This window comes from Plectropomus leopardus, chromosome 21, assembly GCF_026936395.1.
Source record: "Plectropomus leopardus strain MGB_pleo_1.0 chromosome 21, ASM2693639v1, whole genome shotgun sequence".
NCBI lineage: Eukaryota > Metazoa > Chordata > Actinopteri > Perciformes > Serranidae > Plectropomus > Plectropomus leopardus.
This window is the reverse complement of record NC_142196.1, coordinates 15,261,944-15,277,442: the sequence shown is the minus strand read 5'-3', so window position 1 is coordinate 15,277,442 and position 15,499 is coordinate 15,261,944. Positions and strand designations below refer to the sequence as shown.

Here is a 15,499-nt window from a genome sequence, read left to right as displayed (position 1 = left end):
TACTGCAGAGAAATTGTGACCATTTGTATAACAGTCCAGTATTCAAAGTGAGTTTTTGTCATGTGAGAGCTGAGTGGTGTAATAGAGGCAGATTTATCATAGGCTTGGAGGAAAAAAATCAATTTATATTGAAAATACAAATTAGACTTGTGGTAGACTGCTAGAATAGTAAATTTAGCTACTTTTTTAGACATCCATTCATTCATTTTGCTGGAATAAAACTTTACCTTGTTAAATAAGGTAAATGCTGACAAAGTTCTTCTTTGAGGACATAATTTGGAGTTGAAAATATGTAATAAATTGCAGTCTATATTATCACAATACCCCAGGGCTGCCCCTCCAAAGTCAGATTCAAATCATCAGTCTGAGACCTTTAGTCAACTGAGACTACTTTAAGTTGAGCAGTTTTGGTTCCCGGATTTTTGCTACAGAGTGAGTGCTCTTGACTTTTACGCTACTCTTTGATACCCAGAGGTGCTGCAGACGTGCAGGCAGCGGCACAGACGAGGAGAGAATAGAGACCTTCTGCTTAAAAGTGGTGAATTTACAGAAACTTACAGTCTCTGACTTTTGTTGATTCTCACCTCTAGTTCATCACCTTGTACCTTTATCATGACTCAGCATATCTAAATCAATTGATCACAATATGATTCCTCCTCTTGCTTTTATTTATTTATAAAAAAATGTATTTATCATCCATTTGTGGGCTGGCGGGTTATCATAGCATATATTTACATCTATAACATGACCACCCTAATTTTAATTTTAAAAATCAAAAAGCTGTGAACACATGATAAAAGTCAATACAATCAATTTGGAGTAAAACAATGTGAAATTTCCCATGGTGCTTTGTTTCGTCACCGTGTGGAAAATGAAATGAAGCTTTTCACTTTTTCATATCTAAAAATCAACACCATCAAAATTCAGAGGAGCAGCTTGCAATTCGGTTAATCTCTAAATAAACCAGAGCCTTCATCAAATCATTGTTTTTAGGTTCTTCATTTCACAGATATCTCGTTCAGTTCAGAGCCTGCGTCGGTCTTCTCAAGGTTGATGACTCGATATGTCAGACGTATGGTCGTGCATGGGTTAACGCAGTTCTCTTTCAGGCACAGTTAGAGTAATTACTACAAGACAGGCAGCCTAAGGCCAGGTTGGTCCCGGGGGAGTACAGGAAGGGGCGAAGAGGGAAGGCAAAGGATATCTGGGAGATCAGGCAGTGAGACGATGAGTGAAGCCCAATATGAGGAAGATTTAGAGCGTGCAGCGTGCGGTGGGGGCAGGGAGTGTGTACGGGAAACAGAAAGAGAACAGGGAGAGAGTACGGTGGCTGCGACGCATGCTAATAAAGTTATCATGTCCACTTATAGCCTGGGGACGCTGAAGGCTGACTGCTGCGTGTAATTGATAGTCATGCTGGTGGTGTGGCAGCGCTGATCATCTGATACAAAGATCCTTGACAGTTAGTTTGTTCAGCTGGTGACTAATGAATGTATGTGTGTGTGTGTGTCCATAGTGGGACAAATGTGTGTCTATGCACATGCGTACAACTAGAGGTCCCTTCAGTTTCAGGGGCTTTTTAAACTTGTCAATATGAGGCCTAGGCAGTCTGAATTAGACAAATCGAGTAGTTATCTTCCAAAGTCACAGACTTTTTGGTGTCATATTTATTTACTTACATTTTTACACAGAATGAGGACTTTGGATTTTGTCCATTTTTTCTAGAGAGAAAATAGTTCCTTCATGAAACAGCTAGCAACAAGTTATGTGGATTATCCTGAGTTACAGGGTCATGATTTCTGGAAAGAGACATAGCTGTTGAGTTGATTAGATTTATTTTTTGGTGCTCTGATCACCACAAGTAGAGTGCCATCTTGTTATATTATATTAAAGAGAAGGCAGCATCTTTGTGTACGATACCTCCAACTCACACCAAAACAATCTTTTTTGATAAATAGCACTACAGAAGAGGAAAATATACGTACTTTTGATTTTGCAGTTAACTGCCCTTTTAAAATCTTAGTTTTGATTAATAAATTTTTGCTGCAGTGCCAAAATAGTGACTTGCTCTGATTTTTTTAAGAATGCACTTTATAGTGTAATGCATGCATGTTTTATTCTTTATTATTAAAAATCTATTAAATATGAAGAAATTCATTGACCAAATCAGTTCAGCTTTAATTGAGTTTATACATTTCTATTCATTATTTGGTTATTTGTTTTAATAATAATTTTGTGTATACAATAAAAGAGAATAGTTCAGTAAGAAAACACCAAATGACAATGTGTAACAATATTTATTGAGGTTAGGAAGATGGAAGCCCATCGATGTGAAGCATCTCCATTAAGCGCAGGCACATATGAAGATAGATGATAGGAAAGGATCAGCCCAGACTCTGTTGGTGGTGGAGTACAGCCTGCAACAAAATGATGGAAACTCTCGATTGAATCTCCTGGAACATCCTGAAGGTCGTGGTGGTGATGGGGAAGGCAGAACTGCAACATTTGGCTCTATAGATCATTGGTCAGATATGTAGGAAAGCAGAGGTGAGAGAGGACCTTTCAGCAGCAAGAAGTAGCAGAAACGTAATAAAAAAGATCTTCCTGACTGACAAAGCTTATTTCAAATATGTATGTGATTAAAACAACAAACTGCCCCATGACCCACATTTGAGAATAATATAAGAATATTAAGATTTTTTGGCTTAAAAAACCAAATTGTCATCCATACATTGTTTTGGCAGTTGATTAGTTGACATAACCCTGTGAAACCTGGAGCAACATCACCTTTTTTGTGCTGCTTTCTTTTCACAAGTAACTAAACCTTTGCACTCCGAACAAATTGGTGTGATTTATTTCAAAAACATGGCAAAAAGGCAATGAGGAACTTGGTAAGAAATGTTCCACATATTGCAAGAAAGTAGTGGATTTACAAAATTATTTAAAAAAAAATAAACCTAGGGATATATATATAAATTTATATATACTGTATAAAATTACAATTAACATATATGAAAATGTTACAGAATTATGATTATTAAGCACTTTGTTTGTTGTTTCTACTTTTTAAAAAAATAATTTTCTGTTAATTTTCTTGTACTTTTTTACAATTCTTTTGCCTATTTTTGAGTAATTTCTTCTTTCAATGCTAATTGCCTTTTTCCTTTGTTTATTTAAAGAAATCAAGCCAATTTGTCCAGGTTACAAAGGGTGAAAGTGAGCCAACCACCATTACTCATACTCACAGTACCCCTGGAGAAATGAAAAAGACAGTATTTTGACTGCTGCAAAACATGGATGTAGTGCTGAAAATGGACCTGAGGCAGTGCTGCATTTTCTTGTATTTCTTGTGTGCATCAGATAAAAGCATCTCTTCTGATGAGTATTATCTGGTAGTGCCAGCCTGGTCAGGTGACATTGCCTCTCCCACAGTCTCCTCTTCCGCATGATCTCTCCTGCTCTTGTCTGCCTGCTTATTCAAGGTCTGGATCTCTTCCAGTGGCATCTCTCTCTTTCTCTCTCTCTCTTCTCATCTTCACCAAAATTGTATCATCGCATCACTTTCTTCTTCCAATACTGTCCTCTTTCTCTATATGGAGCACATCGGACAGACACAGATGTCACCTTAGATACCCTGATATGACTTTGCATTCCCACGTATCATTGACAAACTGCAGGTAAATCAATGGTAGTCTGTGGCCTCTGGTACAGGCGGCAGGGACAGGGAGCCCTCTTGAGAGTCTTTGAAGAGCTGTTGCTGCATTTCAATTTTTTTTTTTTTTTTTACACAAGGACAAGTCTGAAGAAAAGATGTCAGGTTTTATAGCTGATCACAGCCACAGTTGCTATGTTGATTGATTTTAGTGCAGAATATTTTGCAAGCAAAAATGATTTTTTAATCAAGCAAACATGATGAGCATAGTATATTGCAAATGCACTCAGTATATTGCTGCAGTAGTCTTGTTTCAATCCTTTGACACAAGTCACAGTAGACTGTAATGCGCACACTGCCTCCAAGGGCTGCAGACATCATAGAAAGCCGGCTTGTGTTGTGTGCCGGTGGCTCAGTGTCTCCTCACATCCAGACATCCATAGCTCAAACAGCTCACCAGGACGCTGCAACAGCTGAGGTGGAAATTCAACAGCTCGAGGGTTGACAAGAAAGAAAGGAGCAAAGCAAAGGCCAAGTCGCTTACATTACAGAGCTGATGTAGCTGTATCAGCTCTGTCAATATCATTTTTTTTTTCTCAATCCACCATTTCTTTACTCTGCTCATGCATTTTTTTGCCATACCTCCTTAGATTCCCACAAGAGAAATGTCTTCTTTAGCTTGAAAGCTAAGTGTCCAGGGTTAGGAATAGAGAATGACCCCTGTGAGATCTGGAGGATTTGTCATACTGATAAGGACACTTGAGCACGGTCTCTGTGGATTTCTCCCACCGTCCTTCAATGTTTGACCTCCCAAACTTTACTTTTTTCAACTCCTTTCAGCTCTCAATTTGGGGAGTTTGTTTAAATTGCAAGGATGCAGGGGAGCGTCACTGAGTATCATGACTGTCATTGTCCCCGGAGGGAGTCCTTCAGAGCTTCCAAGGACACTGATGTCTCTTGGCTGGCTGACAGCTTGTCAATTACCGCCACCAAACCAAACTGCCTGGTGCACAGATATATCTCACCCCAACAACAGATCTGCACAGATATAAACTGCACGTCTCCTGTTGGCCTGCTTACTGGTGCAGTGGCTGAAACTCTCTGCCTCGCTTTATCTGTCTCACATACAAATATGTAACTGTTTTGCTTAAGTTATTTAAAGCCAAATAGCATTAAAAATCTACTTATATATTGACCCAAATTTGAGTCTACATCTTACTACAGAAAATGTGATTACAAGTCAAATGGAAAAGGCTTATCAAACAGAACTCATGTTATTTAAAGCACCTTATTTCCATAGAAAGTGAAGGTGTCAGATACGGTTACCTTGTTCTGCTGGATATGTGACATATAATGTACGCATATCCTCCATGGTTGGAGATGTTACTTATACATATATACAGTATGTCTCTCTGCCTTTTTACGATGTTATTGGAAATGGTGAAGGACACAAAAGGTACGCCGGCGCATTAGCTCATTCAGCACAAACTCATTCAGCTCATGCAAAACGCTCCACAGGCTGTGCAATCAATATATGTTGGCACACAAGTGTTTTACAGTACAAACGTGGGCAGAATGCTGATGCACCAACACGTGCTGCCATTTCTGTAACAATACCCAGAATCTGCAGCAACTGTCCATCTGTGTTTGCCACACTTTGCTTCATGCATCCATCACATCTGTGTGTGTGGTTTCTACTGGGAAACACAAAAGTGAAAATCACCTCTCTGCAGTCATCCATTAAAAGAACTGCACATCCTCCCCTTCACCCCTTCCCCATAAAAAACTATTAAGACTTGGAAAGCCTTCGGTGCTTAACAGAGTTCTGCTAGTTTGGCTTCCTGTATAATCTACCAAATTACAACCTTCCTTTATAGACCTCCTGTTGGTAGGTTAGTTAAATTACCCACAGGAGCTACTAAGCAGTAATTACAACTTTTTTACATCTTAGCATCGTTAGCGGTTTATAATTGTTTGACGCAGGCCACAGAAAGTGGCCTGGTGTGCTCCATTTTCTCCTCCAATAATCTCTCATTTTTCTCTGAAATAACATCATTGTTCTTTCTGAAGAGCTTGTAGATTATTTCAATCTTTATCTCTAGCAGGCAGAGGAGCAGCTCGGGTTCAGAGTCTGCAGAGAAACATTTCAGCCCTCTCCCTGTTTGTCCATTCTCATGCTGTTTGCTGCCCGAGCTGCTGTAGACACTGAGACAGGAATGTCCCCCTGACCAATTACCTGATTAGCTTTCGGAGCACACACAGCACAGCCAAGGCTAGCCAGCTTTAATACACACATAGGCTGTGTCCCTGTGGCCCTCCCCGCCCCCTTGAACACACACATGCAGATACATGAGCATGTCCACAAGGGCAAACCAGCAACCAAAGCACAGAGCTACATGCTTCTGCTTAGCTGCACATAAATATGTATGGAGTGACGTGCTTGTCACACAGAAACACATAGTACTTGCACTAACGCACACACTCATTTCATCCATACATTACTGCCAATTCACTGCAGTGCACTAATGACTTTCTTTGCCTCTCTGCAGTAGTCGTCCTGGAGTCAGCCTCTGCTGCTCTGGCTGGCTTAAAGTGGTCAAACAGAGTTCATTCTCCATCATGCCAGCACACACAAACATATGCTCATCACTTCAAATCAGCTTCATGGAGACAGTTCTTCCCTACAGCTGCAATAAAATAATAGTTTTGCTTTGCTGCCAATAGTTGCTCTTCACATTACATTTATATTTTTACCTTGAGTGTTGTTAAGATCATTTTTCCAGAACTTGTGCCTGAGTTGGCAAAGCGCGCAGCAAGGATATAACTGATTAGTCATGACATGATTGGCGCCTTCGATGCTGAATTCCCATCGTGCGTTTGACAGATTAGCTCTACCCTCAGCACCTGTTACTGTGACTCCCTGTGTGCTCTCCTTCTTTTCTACCTTCTGTCGAACTTTTTTCCCACCAGTTCAATTTGTGAGTCTGTCCTATCTCACTACCTCCTCTGATGAATCATCTCATCGTATAAATAACTTTCACACCACTTTACCTTTCACATCTTCTTTAATCACTCTCCTGTGATGACCAGATTGTCAAGTTATTAATATTTAGGGACTGTGCTTAATAATCAGAGAAGGAGGGTGGCTGTTTTTAACATTATTTTAACAAATCTCTTTTCTTGAGCCTCTGGGAGTGGCTTCTTTTTTATGAAAAGACTGTACACAAGAGTGGCAGCAGCGGCCGGCCAGAATAATATCAGTAACTTGGCATAGCAGATGTTAGTAGGTTTTAAATATTTATCCTTTAATGTTTAAAAGTTTAAAATTATATGTGAAAAACAAAATCTACTAGTTGAGAAAACCTTGGCTTTTCCCTACACTGTTTATTTTTGCAGAAATTTTAAATTAGAAATGCAGCATAAAGTGATTTTAATGAATAATCACTATCTTAAACTTAGATTTGGCGATGTTTTGTGATGAAAGTGTTTGCTTCATATGACGTGTGCAAGGACCTTTGGAAATGTGAAAATCTGACATCAATTTCTGTTTCAACAGTATTTATTTATGATAAATGGTGTTTGGGTGTTTTTCTTTTTATGATTTTAAAGAAAACATGCCTTTCGAACATTTTGGTGGGTATTGGGGTTGAGATGGTATTAAAATAAATACAATATGCAACCTTTTAACGTTGTATGTCCCTCCCCTTAGCCAAAATTAAAAAAAAAGTCCCTCCCCAGTGCTTGAAAAATGATTTGACATGCCTACCCCGTTTTGCACTACTCCCTCCCCTCTCATGAATATTGAACAGTCCCTTACCAGTAATTATCACCTATATCCCAGAGGGAATGAAATAATGGTTTCGTCTTCCTCATTTAAAAAATGTAATTATTCCAAACACTGAATCAGTCGGTCTGTCTAATCTGTCTGTCTCTACATCTGTCTGCTCCTCCATCAGGCTCAGGGAGCCGGATGCTATTCATTGGATTTTTGAAAACATCAGGGACTCTTTTGTCTTCTTGCCTTGTGACAAATGCATGGCTTGACCAAAGGTTGTGTGTCGTGTTTGTTTACTTGTTTGTCCTCGTGTCTTGACAGACTGATCTGATTTTGATGGAGCTTACTGACATACTTGTTACTAATTGACACGGAAGGGAAGTGCTCCAATCTTCGGGGACGCAGTGTTGTCTTGTTTGTCTTGACTTTCTATTTTTTAGGATACTGACATTTGGTGTAGCAAATTCCTGAAACTAAAGTTAAGGAGCTTATCTCACCACGTTAGCTCTCCTCTCACATACCCTCCCTTGATAGTGAAGTACAAAACAAGACTTGCAATGCTTGTATGGATTGATTGTCTTCCTCCACTTGAGCTTGGTGGATACTCCACTGGCCGCACTCTCTCACCCCTTTTGTAGTGCCACTTTCATCTAACTGCTCTCTGCTTTACTCTGCTCCTGTAGGAGTTGATGACCAAATTGATAACTGAGACTCCCGACCATCCAATCCCTTTTCTCATTGATCACCTGCAGACCAAGCAAGACAGCCCCGGCAAGCTGCACAGAGCTCTCTCTGGCTCCGCCGCTCTGTGGGCACAGAGCTCCCCAGGTCAGTGCATACTGATGCAGCCATGCAAAACATACATACATGCAGGAATGAAGTATTTTATTTGTACAAGCTCTTCGCAGCAATTCACACAGTATATATGATAAACTCAGGCTCGGAGCGAGACAACAGACCTTGCAGAGTAAACTCAGCCTGCATTTTTGCTCTCTAGAATTTGCATAAAAGGGCAGTCTGAGCAGACATTGTGACTATCTCTCCCAACAGAAAGCAAAAACCCTCGAAGGGAGAACAGCAACTATGAGAAGCCATGGCAAATCCACCCAAAGAAACCAAAAAAGTCCAAGAGTGACCTGGCTGTTTCGAGCATCTCTCCTCCTTCACCAGAATCCAAGTCTTGTAAGTTTCTTTTTTTTTGGACTCATGAGCAAAGTTTTCTACGTTCTTAATATTTTTTTTTTTGATTGCACAGACACACACATAATCCACCTCAGAATATGAAGCTGCACAGTTTTGATACCTGTTGTATCAGTTGTATCCCAATTACATGCACCATTGACTTTAATCTCCATTTTTAATTTGATATAATTATATCTAATTAAAGTTAGTCACAGTGTATAGTCCAGCGTCCTCCTCCCAGAGCCCTGCAGACGAGTTCATTATAAAGTGCCACTTTTTCCACACACTCGCTGCTGCACTGCTACACACTCTGAAGATGAATTGTTCGCAAAGTTCCCCCATTAATGCAGATGAGAAGATATTTCCGGCACTACCTATTTTTTAGTTTTAATAAATTACTATGATGTTAGAATGAAGTATGACACTTGAGACAAAGAGGCTAGGTCAAATATGGAGCGAGCAGACTACTTCAATAATTTAACATTGTGCTCTGTCACTGCCAGACCAAGTCTATTTCAGGCTGCGGTCTGAGCATTTCTCACAATTTAAAGGAAACTGGTGTGGGGATGAGCGCATGAGGCGAGCGAAAGAAAACAAGTGAAGGGGAGAATAAAATGAGAGACACTCAGCACGTCGAGGTGTTTTTAAGTTCTGAGCGTTATGAGGGTAAGAAGTCTTCAAAGCTACATTTAAAGTCAAAGCGCATGAAAAATACATGCATAGGTGTTTGGGTGTGCAGCGCTCATGAAAAATTGAAATCAAAAGAACTGCCGCTCATCATTATTGTACAATGTAGCAAGAATACAACAGCTGGCATAAATATATGTACAGAGGTTGCACTATACTTATTTCTTTCTGTGTACAGGTTTATGTGTTTTGGGCTCACCTCAACCTGACTGATGCTTTAATGAGCGGCCTTAGTGGGAATTGAATCTTTCACCCTTAATCTAGCCTATTAGGACACAACACAGCCCTTTGCAGCCGCAGCATAACACACAGAGGAGAGCAGAGGGAGGACAGAGAGCCACTCTTTGCCGGAAGTAATGAAAGAGATTTTTTTTTTCACCAGTCTGCATTTGGCAGCTACATTCGCTCTGTGTTTATGGTTGTTACAATGCCAAGCAGCTTAGTCAGAGTAAACAAGGGTAGAGGATGGCAGATTGTAGCAGCAGTGCTGTCAAATATTCCAGTTTACTTATTTGCGTGAGTAAACAGGAGGGCAATGCTTACTCTGTGCACCTGTCATCATGTATGTGTTTCATTCGAACACGCATGAAATTATTCTAAAATGCTTCCCTTTATATCCTAGTTAACGTGTCTGATCAGCCTGCAAGCAGTGGACAGCCAGTACATTTGTTTGGCAGCTCCTCATAACCCACTGGTTTTTCATGTTCAAATCCAGTCGTGTTCGAGCATAAGGACGTTAGACATGCATCAGTACAAGGAATCCCTCCCCTGTAAAAAGAAAACCACTCTTTCCTTTTATAAATAATGTCTGAATCAGTCTATGAATTAACCATCATGTACAGTAGATACCGAGGGACGCTGCAGGAGGACGTGGGCAGGATGTCAGTACAGTATGTGGGTCATTTCCTGCTCCTGTTTTTGAGTTATTTTGAATGTTAATCAAAGAGACTGAGAGACACTGTCCCCTGGCCTGCGTCCACAGAGCTCTGTGCTTCTGGAAGAGACATGTCGACTTTCATGCCAGTGTTTCCGTTCCACTCCATCCTACAGTAATTCACAAAGTCCCGTTTGGACAAATGTGCATCAAAGATTTGGTGTTTAAGTTACGTTGCGGTTGTTTTTTCTGTTCACATTTTTTATATTTTTCTGTATTCTTGTCACTTCTAAACATATCTCAAAAAACAGTTTTTGTGTATGATTAGGGCTGCAACTAATTATCGTTTTTATTGTGAATAAATCTGACGGTTAATTTGGTCTAAAAACGGTCATAAAATGCTAAGATCGTGCCTTTAATTGCCTTGTTTTGTCACCAACTCTAAAATATATTATTTACTGTCAAAGAGGAGTGAGGAAACGAAAGGAATATTCACATTTAAGGGGCTAGAGTGAGAACTTTTGCCTTTTTTTTATCTGATAAATGACTCAGACTAATCAATGTATGGTTCTTATGATATCCAATAAAAATGCACATCCCATGAACGTTGTTACTTCCTTAACGTAAATTTATGTAACCAAAATAAAGTTACTGTGGTTAGGTTTAGGAAACAATCCATGGTGAGGACTAGGGTTGCAAACTGTCAGCACTTACTTTAATCGATTATTGGCAATTTTAATGCTCAATTAGTCGGTTAATTGTTATTTAAAAACTCCATAAAAACTCTTTTAAAACAATACAAAATGCATTTTGATTGAATTTTAAATTACTGATTAAATGATCATAGATTAATTGTTATCAACCCTAGTGAGACATACTTTAAAATCACCCGAACAGTCGTCTTCTTTGTTATGAGACCTATCCACCACCCCAACCCCATCAGCAGATTGATCACATGATCACAACCTTACAAATGATGTGGATTGTGCAGAAATCACTGGCTCATGATTACATGGGATATGTACAAATTTTGCTGCCTTATTTGCATCGGAAAACATACAAACAGTGTGTGAGAACAGCAGGAACTGATTAAATGATTATCGAATTAGTTGATGATTAATTCAAAGGTCATCGATTAATCATTGCAGATTTATTTGTGTTTCTGTCCAGTGCCACGGTCCATCGAGTACCCGTCCTGGGACTGGAGGGAGAGCTGGGACTTTGACGAGCTCAACCACATCCTGCAGGAGAGCAAGAAGCTGGGCAAGGCCCTGGAGAGTCTGTCACGCAGTGAGTGGTCGCAGCTCAGCTGATTGCACACTCACACCACACTGAGCAGTCTTTAATACATCTTTACGTACACAACTAAAGTGTAGACCTTTCTGTAAATGTCATTGTAAATCCTGACAGGAAACCGGATTGAGCAGCTAATCTTACAAGCTCGCCACTAAGCTCAGACACAGTCTAAGCTGGGATTTTGAACTGTATTTGATGCTTCTCTGTGCTTTAAAGCATTTTCCTCTCTCTGCAGGCATCGCCATCTCCGATGAGCTCGACCAGGTAGATAACGAGACTGGAGTCTTTATACACTCTTACATACAGTACACTGGCATTACAGTGATGTGGAAATCTGTCACTGATCACTCAGCATCGCTCATGCTACGTCAAATCAAAGCCATGTTTCATAACTTTCACTCGGCTGACAGAGCAGCACAGCTCTTTTCCTGACGATGAACTGCTATCTCATGGGAGTGATGCGCGAGAGCGATACTTCAGTAAGCATGTTCTCTGTCTCCCTCTCTCTCCCTCGCTGCTTCAGTGTGCATCTTACACGCAAAGCTTTGTCTGAGCTCCGTCTTTGTCCTCGCCTGGCCCCAATTCTCTCCAAAACACAATAGTGCAGCAGCTGCCCAGGCTGGAGATGCGCAGAGCGATTTGGAAATGATGGGACTGGATGAGAGACGTGGCATATGTTTTGACAGGGACTTCACTTTTTGCTCAGTGCAGCAGTTACATGTCCAACGTCCTTGGCTTTCAGCCCAGAGATTTTCCATCTTTCTCTGCAGGACGGGACGGTGAATGAATACTAAACACCTGCTCTGATCATGCAGAGACAATGGCATTTGATGCTATCCTGGATTTAGTCAAAGCAGACAAGCAGCCATATCTTTGAGCGGGGTTGTAAACGTGTGCCGGCTGGCTTTGGGAGCAGATTGGGAGGGAGACATCTCAGAGAATACTATGGTGCTTTTAAATTTTATTTCTGCTTTTGTGAAGAACACAGTCCTAGTTATATTTTGATTACATTAGAGCTAAAAGTTCATAGTGTGAGATAAAGTTTTATAGCAGTTCTTCACTTTCTTAGTTTTTCTGTCTGCCCTCTTTAGTATTGGATATAGTGTTTTGCCGCTTATTATGTCTGTGCTGCTCTTTTAGAACTTGGGAGGCTATAACTCAGTGCTGCGCCCTCGGGTGGTGGGGGAGTGGATTGGTCGGGAAGACGAGGACGCAGACCCGCTGGCTTCTGAGATGCTGCAACCCCCCGTCCCTCGGGCAAAAACTGAAGTGTGTTGGAGTGGAGACAGCAGCCCTGCTGGGAGGTTGGTGATTGGCATTATAAGTATGTGAAGCCACGGATATAAGTGTGAATCATTTAAATGCAAAAAAAAAAAAAGTTCAAAAGTTGGAAAAAGTTCACAAAGCTATTGTTGGCTCTTTAAAAATGAGGAGGTAGACTTCTAACTGTGGCTCCTGCTGCCTGAGGAATGCCCATCTGAATGGGTTTGATAATCCCATTTCAAAGGCGCGATTAAACATGCTTGCCATGATATTGCTTCAACCCAATTTTGAATTAAAGCTAACCTCATTTCTGTGCGCTCAAGGCCAAAGGAATTTTGTGCTTGTTATTTTAAAAATGGCCCGTTTTTTGACAATGTATTTGCGTCATGCGTTAAGCTGTTAAATTGTTTGTCGCCTTCTCAGGAAGCTTTTTTCACCTTTTTTTTTTTTTTATTCATGTGTTTGCAAAACTATCAAACTTCTAAATAGCCTGGTACCTCTGTGGCTTCCCTGCCAGATGTTACTGTTGTTGTGCGTGTGCGTGCATGCATGTCTGTGTCACATGCACTGCAGCTGCTGATGTGACTCATTAGAGGAGGATTTGATAAAAAACCATAAATCATGCGCAGGCCTGAGCTGACATACGCACTGTGTTAATCTCATTAGGTTACTGTATGGGTGGATTATAGGGAGAAATCACTTAGTTTGAAGCCTGAGCTGGGAGATAGGGATGTGTGTGTGGGCTCACTGATGAGCTCCGTCTGTACATGAGATGGTTTCGTGTTTACCTATGAAGAGTGTGAGAAACTTGTGCAGCTGTCTGTTTATGGGTGCTGCAACATCCCAAAATAATCACAGCCCCTTATTAACTGCAGGAGTATTTGGCTCATCTGATGGATCGTTTATATCAACTCTTAATTGCATTTACTGGGAACTTGCTCCCGCTTCAGATCCTGTTTGGGGATTGAGATCACTTTCATATCCTCTGAGCTGTTTTAAAGCCAAGCCACCAAGTCAAAAATAGGGAGATCAGAACATAAATACATTTGTTTTTTGTCTCGGGCGGGGAAAAAAGTGAGGCAAAGATACTGGGTAAAGTAAATGGGACAGGTACATTCTAACAACAGAGTTATGGGAGCTTTGTTATTTTACTTTAGCCAGAAATTTGGCTCACAGTGTTTTTTGTATTTTTTATGGGCTTTTTGCCTTTATTGATAGGACAAATTGAGCGTGAAAGGGGGAGAGAGATGGGATGACATGCAGCAAAGGGCCGAGGCTTGAATCGAACCCACAGCTGCTGCCGAGGACATAGCCTCTATACATGGGGCGCCAGCTCTACCAACTGAGCTACTGGATGTCCCCATTTGGCCCACATTATTAATAAACTTCTTAAATCTGAGTAGAAAGATTCTCTTACACACTGACTTGACCTTTATAGTGGCAGTTTGCAAAAGTAAGAGGGTACTGTTGTCTCTGTCTCAAATCTTAATTCATAAATATAAGATCCAGTTGTAAGTAGAGTTTATATTTGTATGAGATGACAAAAAAATGACCACTGAGGAAGTGGAAAACTGGCAGAGCAGACCAGCACTGCCCTCCCTTAAAAGCCCATCTGAACCTTAATAGGCCATCCCCTCTGATGCTCATACACTCTCAGGCTAGAGCCCCCACACTTGTATAGCTGACCTTATTTGTCAAACTATTCCACCTTCCACCTCTTACTTTGGTAAGTTTACTTGTTTTCATTTTCAAACTCCTTGCTTCTGTCCCTCATTCCAGCCCACCTGTCACCAAGGACTGTAAGGAGAGCTGACAGGTGGTGGTGGCGTCTCTCTGTATGATTGGCTGCAAAGTCTGGATGGATAAGTGCAGGGGGCACATGGGAAATCAGATGCAACTGTGGCAGAAGTATATTCAAGGAAATGGCTTATTTTGACAGTCTGTCCTGTGCAATGGGACTCCCTTATCCCATGTCTGTCAGTGCCATAAACTGTACTTCTCTTTTCTCCTACCTTCCTGTTTTATTAGTCTATTACATACTCTCAGTAACATATTCTGATTCATTGTGTACATAATAGTAACAGGGAAAGATCATAATAGCTGGCTGCTTGTGCTTTGATTTTCTGGTCATATTTATCATCTTTAATAACAGGGGTTTGCCACCTGAAGTTGCTCCCTATACGGGGTGAAAAAATTGCTGACACAACACGCATAGTGAGGAGATATGAGCCCATAATATGCACTGTAAAAATGTAAAAAAAAATGTTGCTGAAAAGACAGAAAGATAAATTCATAGTTTTTAAGCTGCAACAACTTCATAAAATTAAGTAAATACAACTTAATTTAAGTTAAGACTAATAGTTGTATTTACTTACAGTTTTCAAGGCAATTGTTTTCCTTTTTTTAAGTGAAGCTATATATCAGAGTTTCAGGAGCAGGACCACACCTCAACCGCACCTCAACCGCGCCTCTTCCGGCTTAAATATCCTCCTGACCCGATCTCCCCCTTTCGTTCTCGTTATTCTGCACGAGCGCGTACCGACACACCACGTAGCGTTTCGCTCTCGGTCGACTGCGGTTCGCTCACCCCTATTATGGATTCTGTCTCTCTGTCCCCGTCGGATGACGACCTGTTCGGTTGAAGCCGTGATGATGGCCCTCACCGTCTCCATCTGGCCGTGCAGGCGTCCTCAGGGTCCGACGCCGACAACTTCTCTGTCGCGTCGGCCGATGGTTCCTCTGCGTCTTCTGGTCCGCCACCCTCAGCGGA

General features: G+C 41.0%; 1 protein-coding gene across 2 annotated transcripts in view; it reads left to right on the top strand.

The window, feature by feature from the left end:
- Positions 1 to 15,499, top strand: part of c21h8orf34 (chromosome 21 C8orf34 homolog) — a 75,314-nt gene that overhangs the window by 7,628 nt on the left and 52,187 nt on the right. Inside the window, exons 2-6 of one of the 2 annotated variants that reach the window (XM_088072195.1) lie at positions 8,180 to 8,255; positions 8,478 to 8,609; positions 11,341 to 11,460; positions 11,702 to 11,730; positions 12,607 to 12,770. In XM_088072195.1, the coding sequence (XP_087928321.1) occupies positions 8,180 to 8,255; positions 8,478 to 8,609; positions 11,341 to 11,460; positions 11,702 to 11,730; positions 12,607 to 12,770 (521 nt within the window). Of the gene's footprint in view, positions 1 to 8,110; positions 8,256 to 8,477; positions 8,610 to 11,340; positions 11,461 to 11,701; positions 11,731 to 12,606; positions 12,771 to 15,499 lie in introns of both variants that reach the window. The other variant, XM_042510609.2, reaches the window with a different exon arrangement.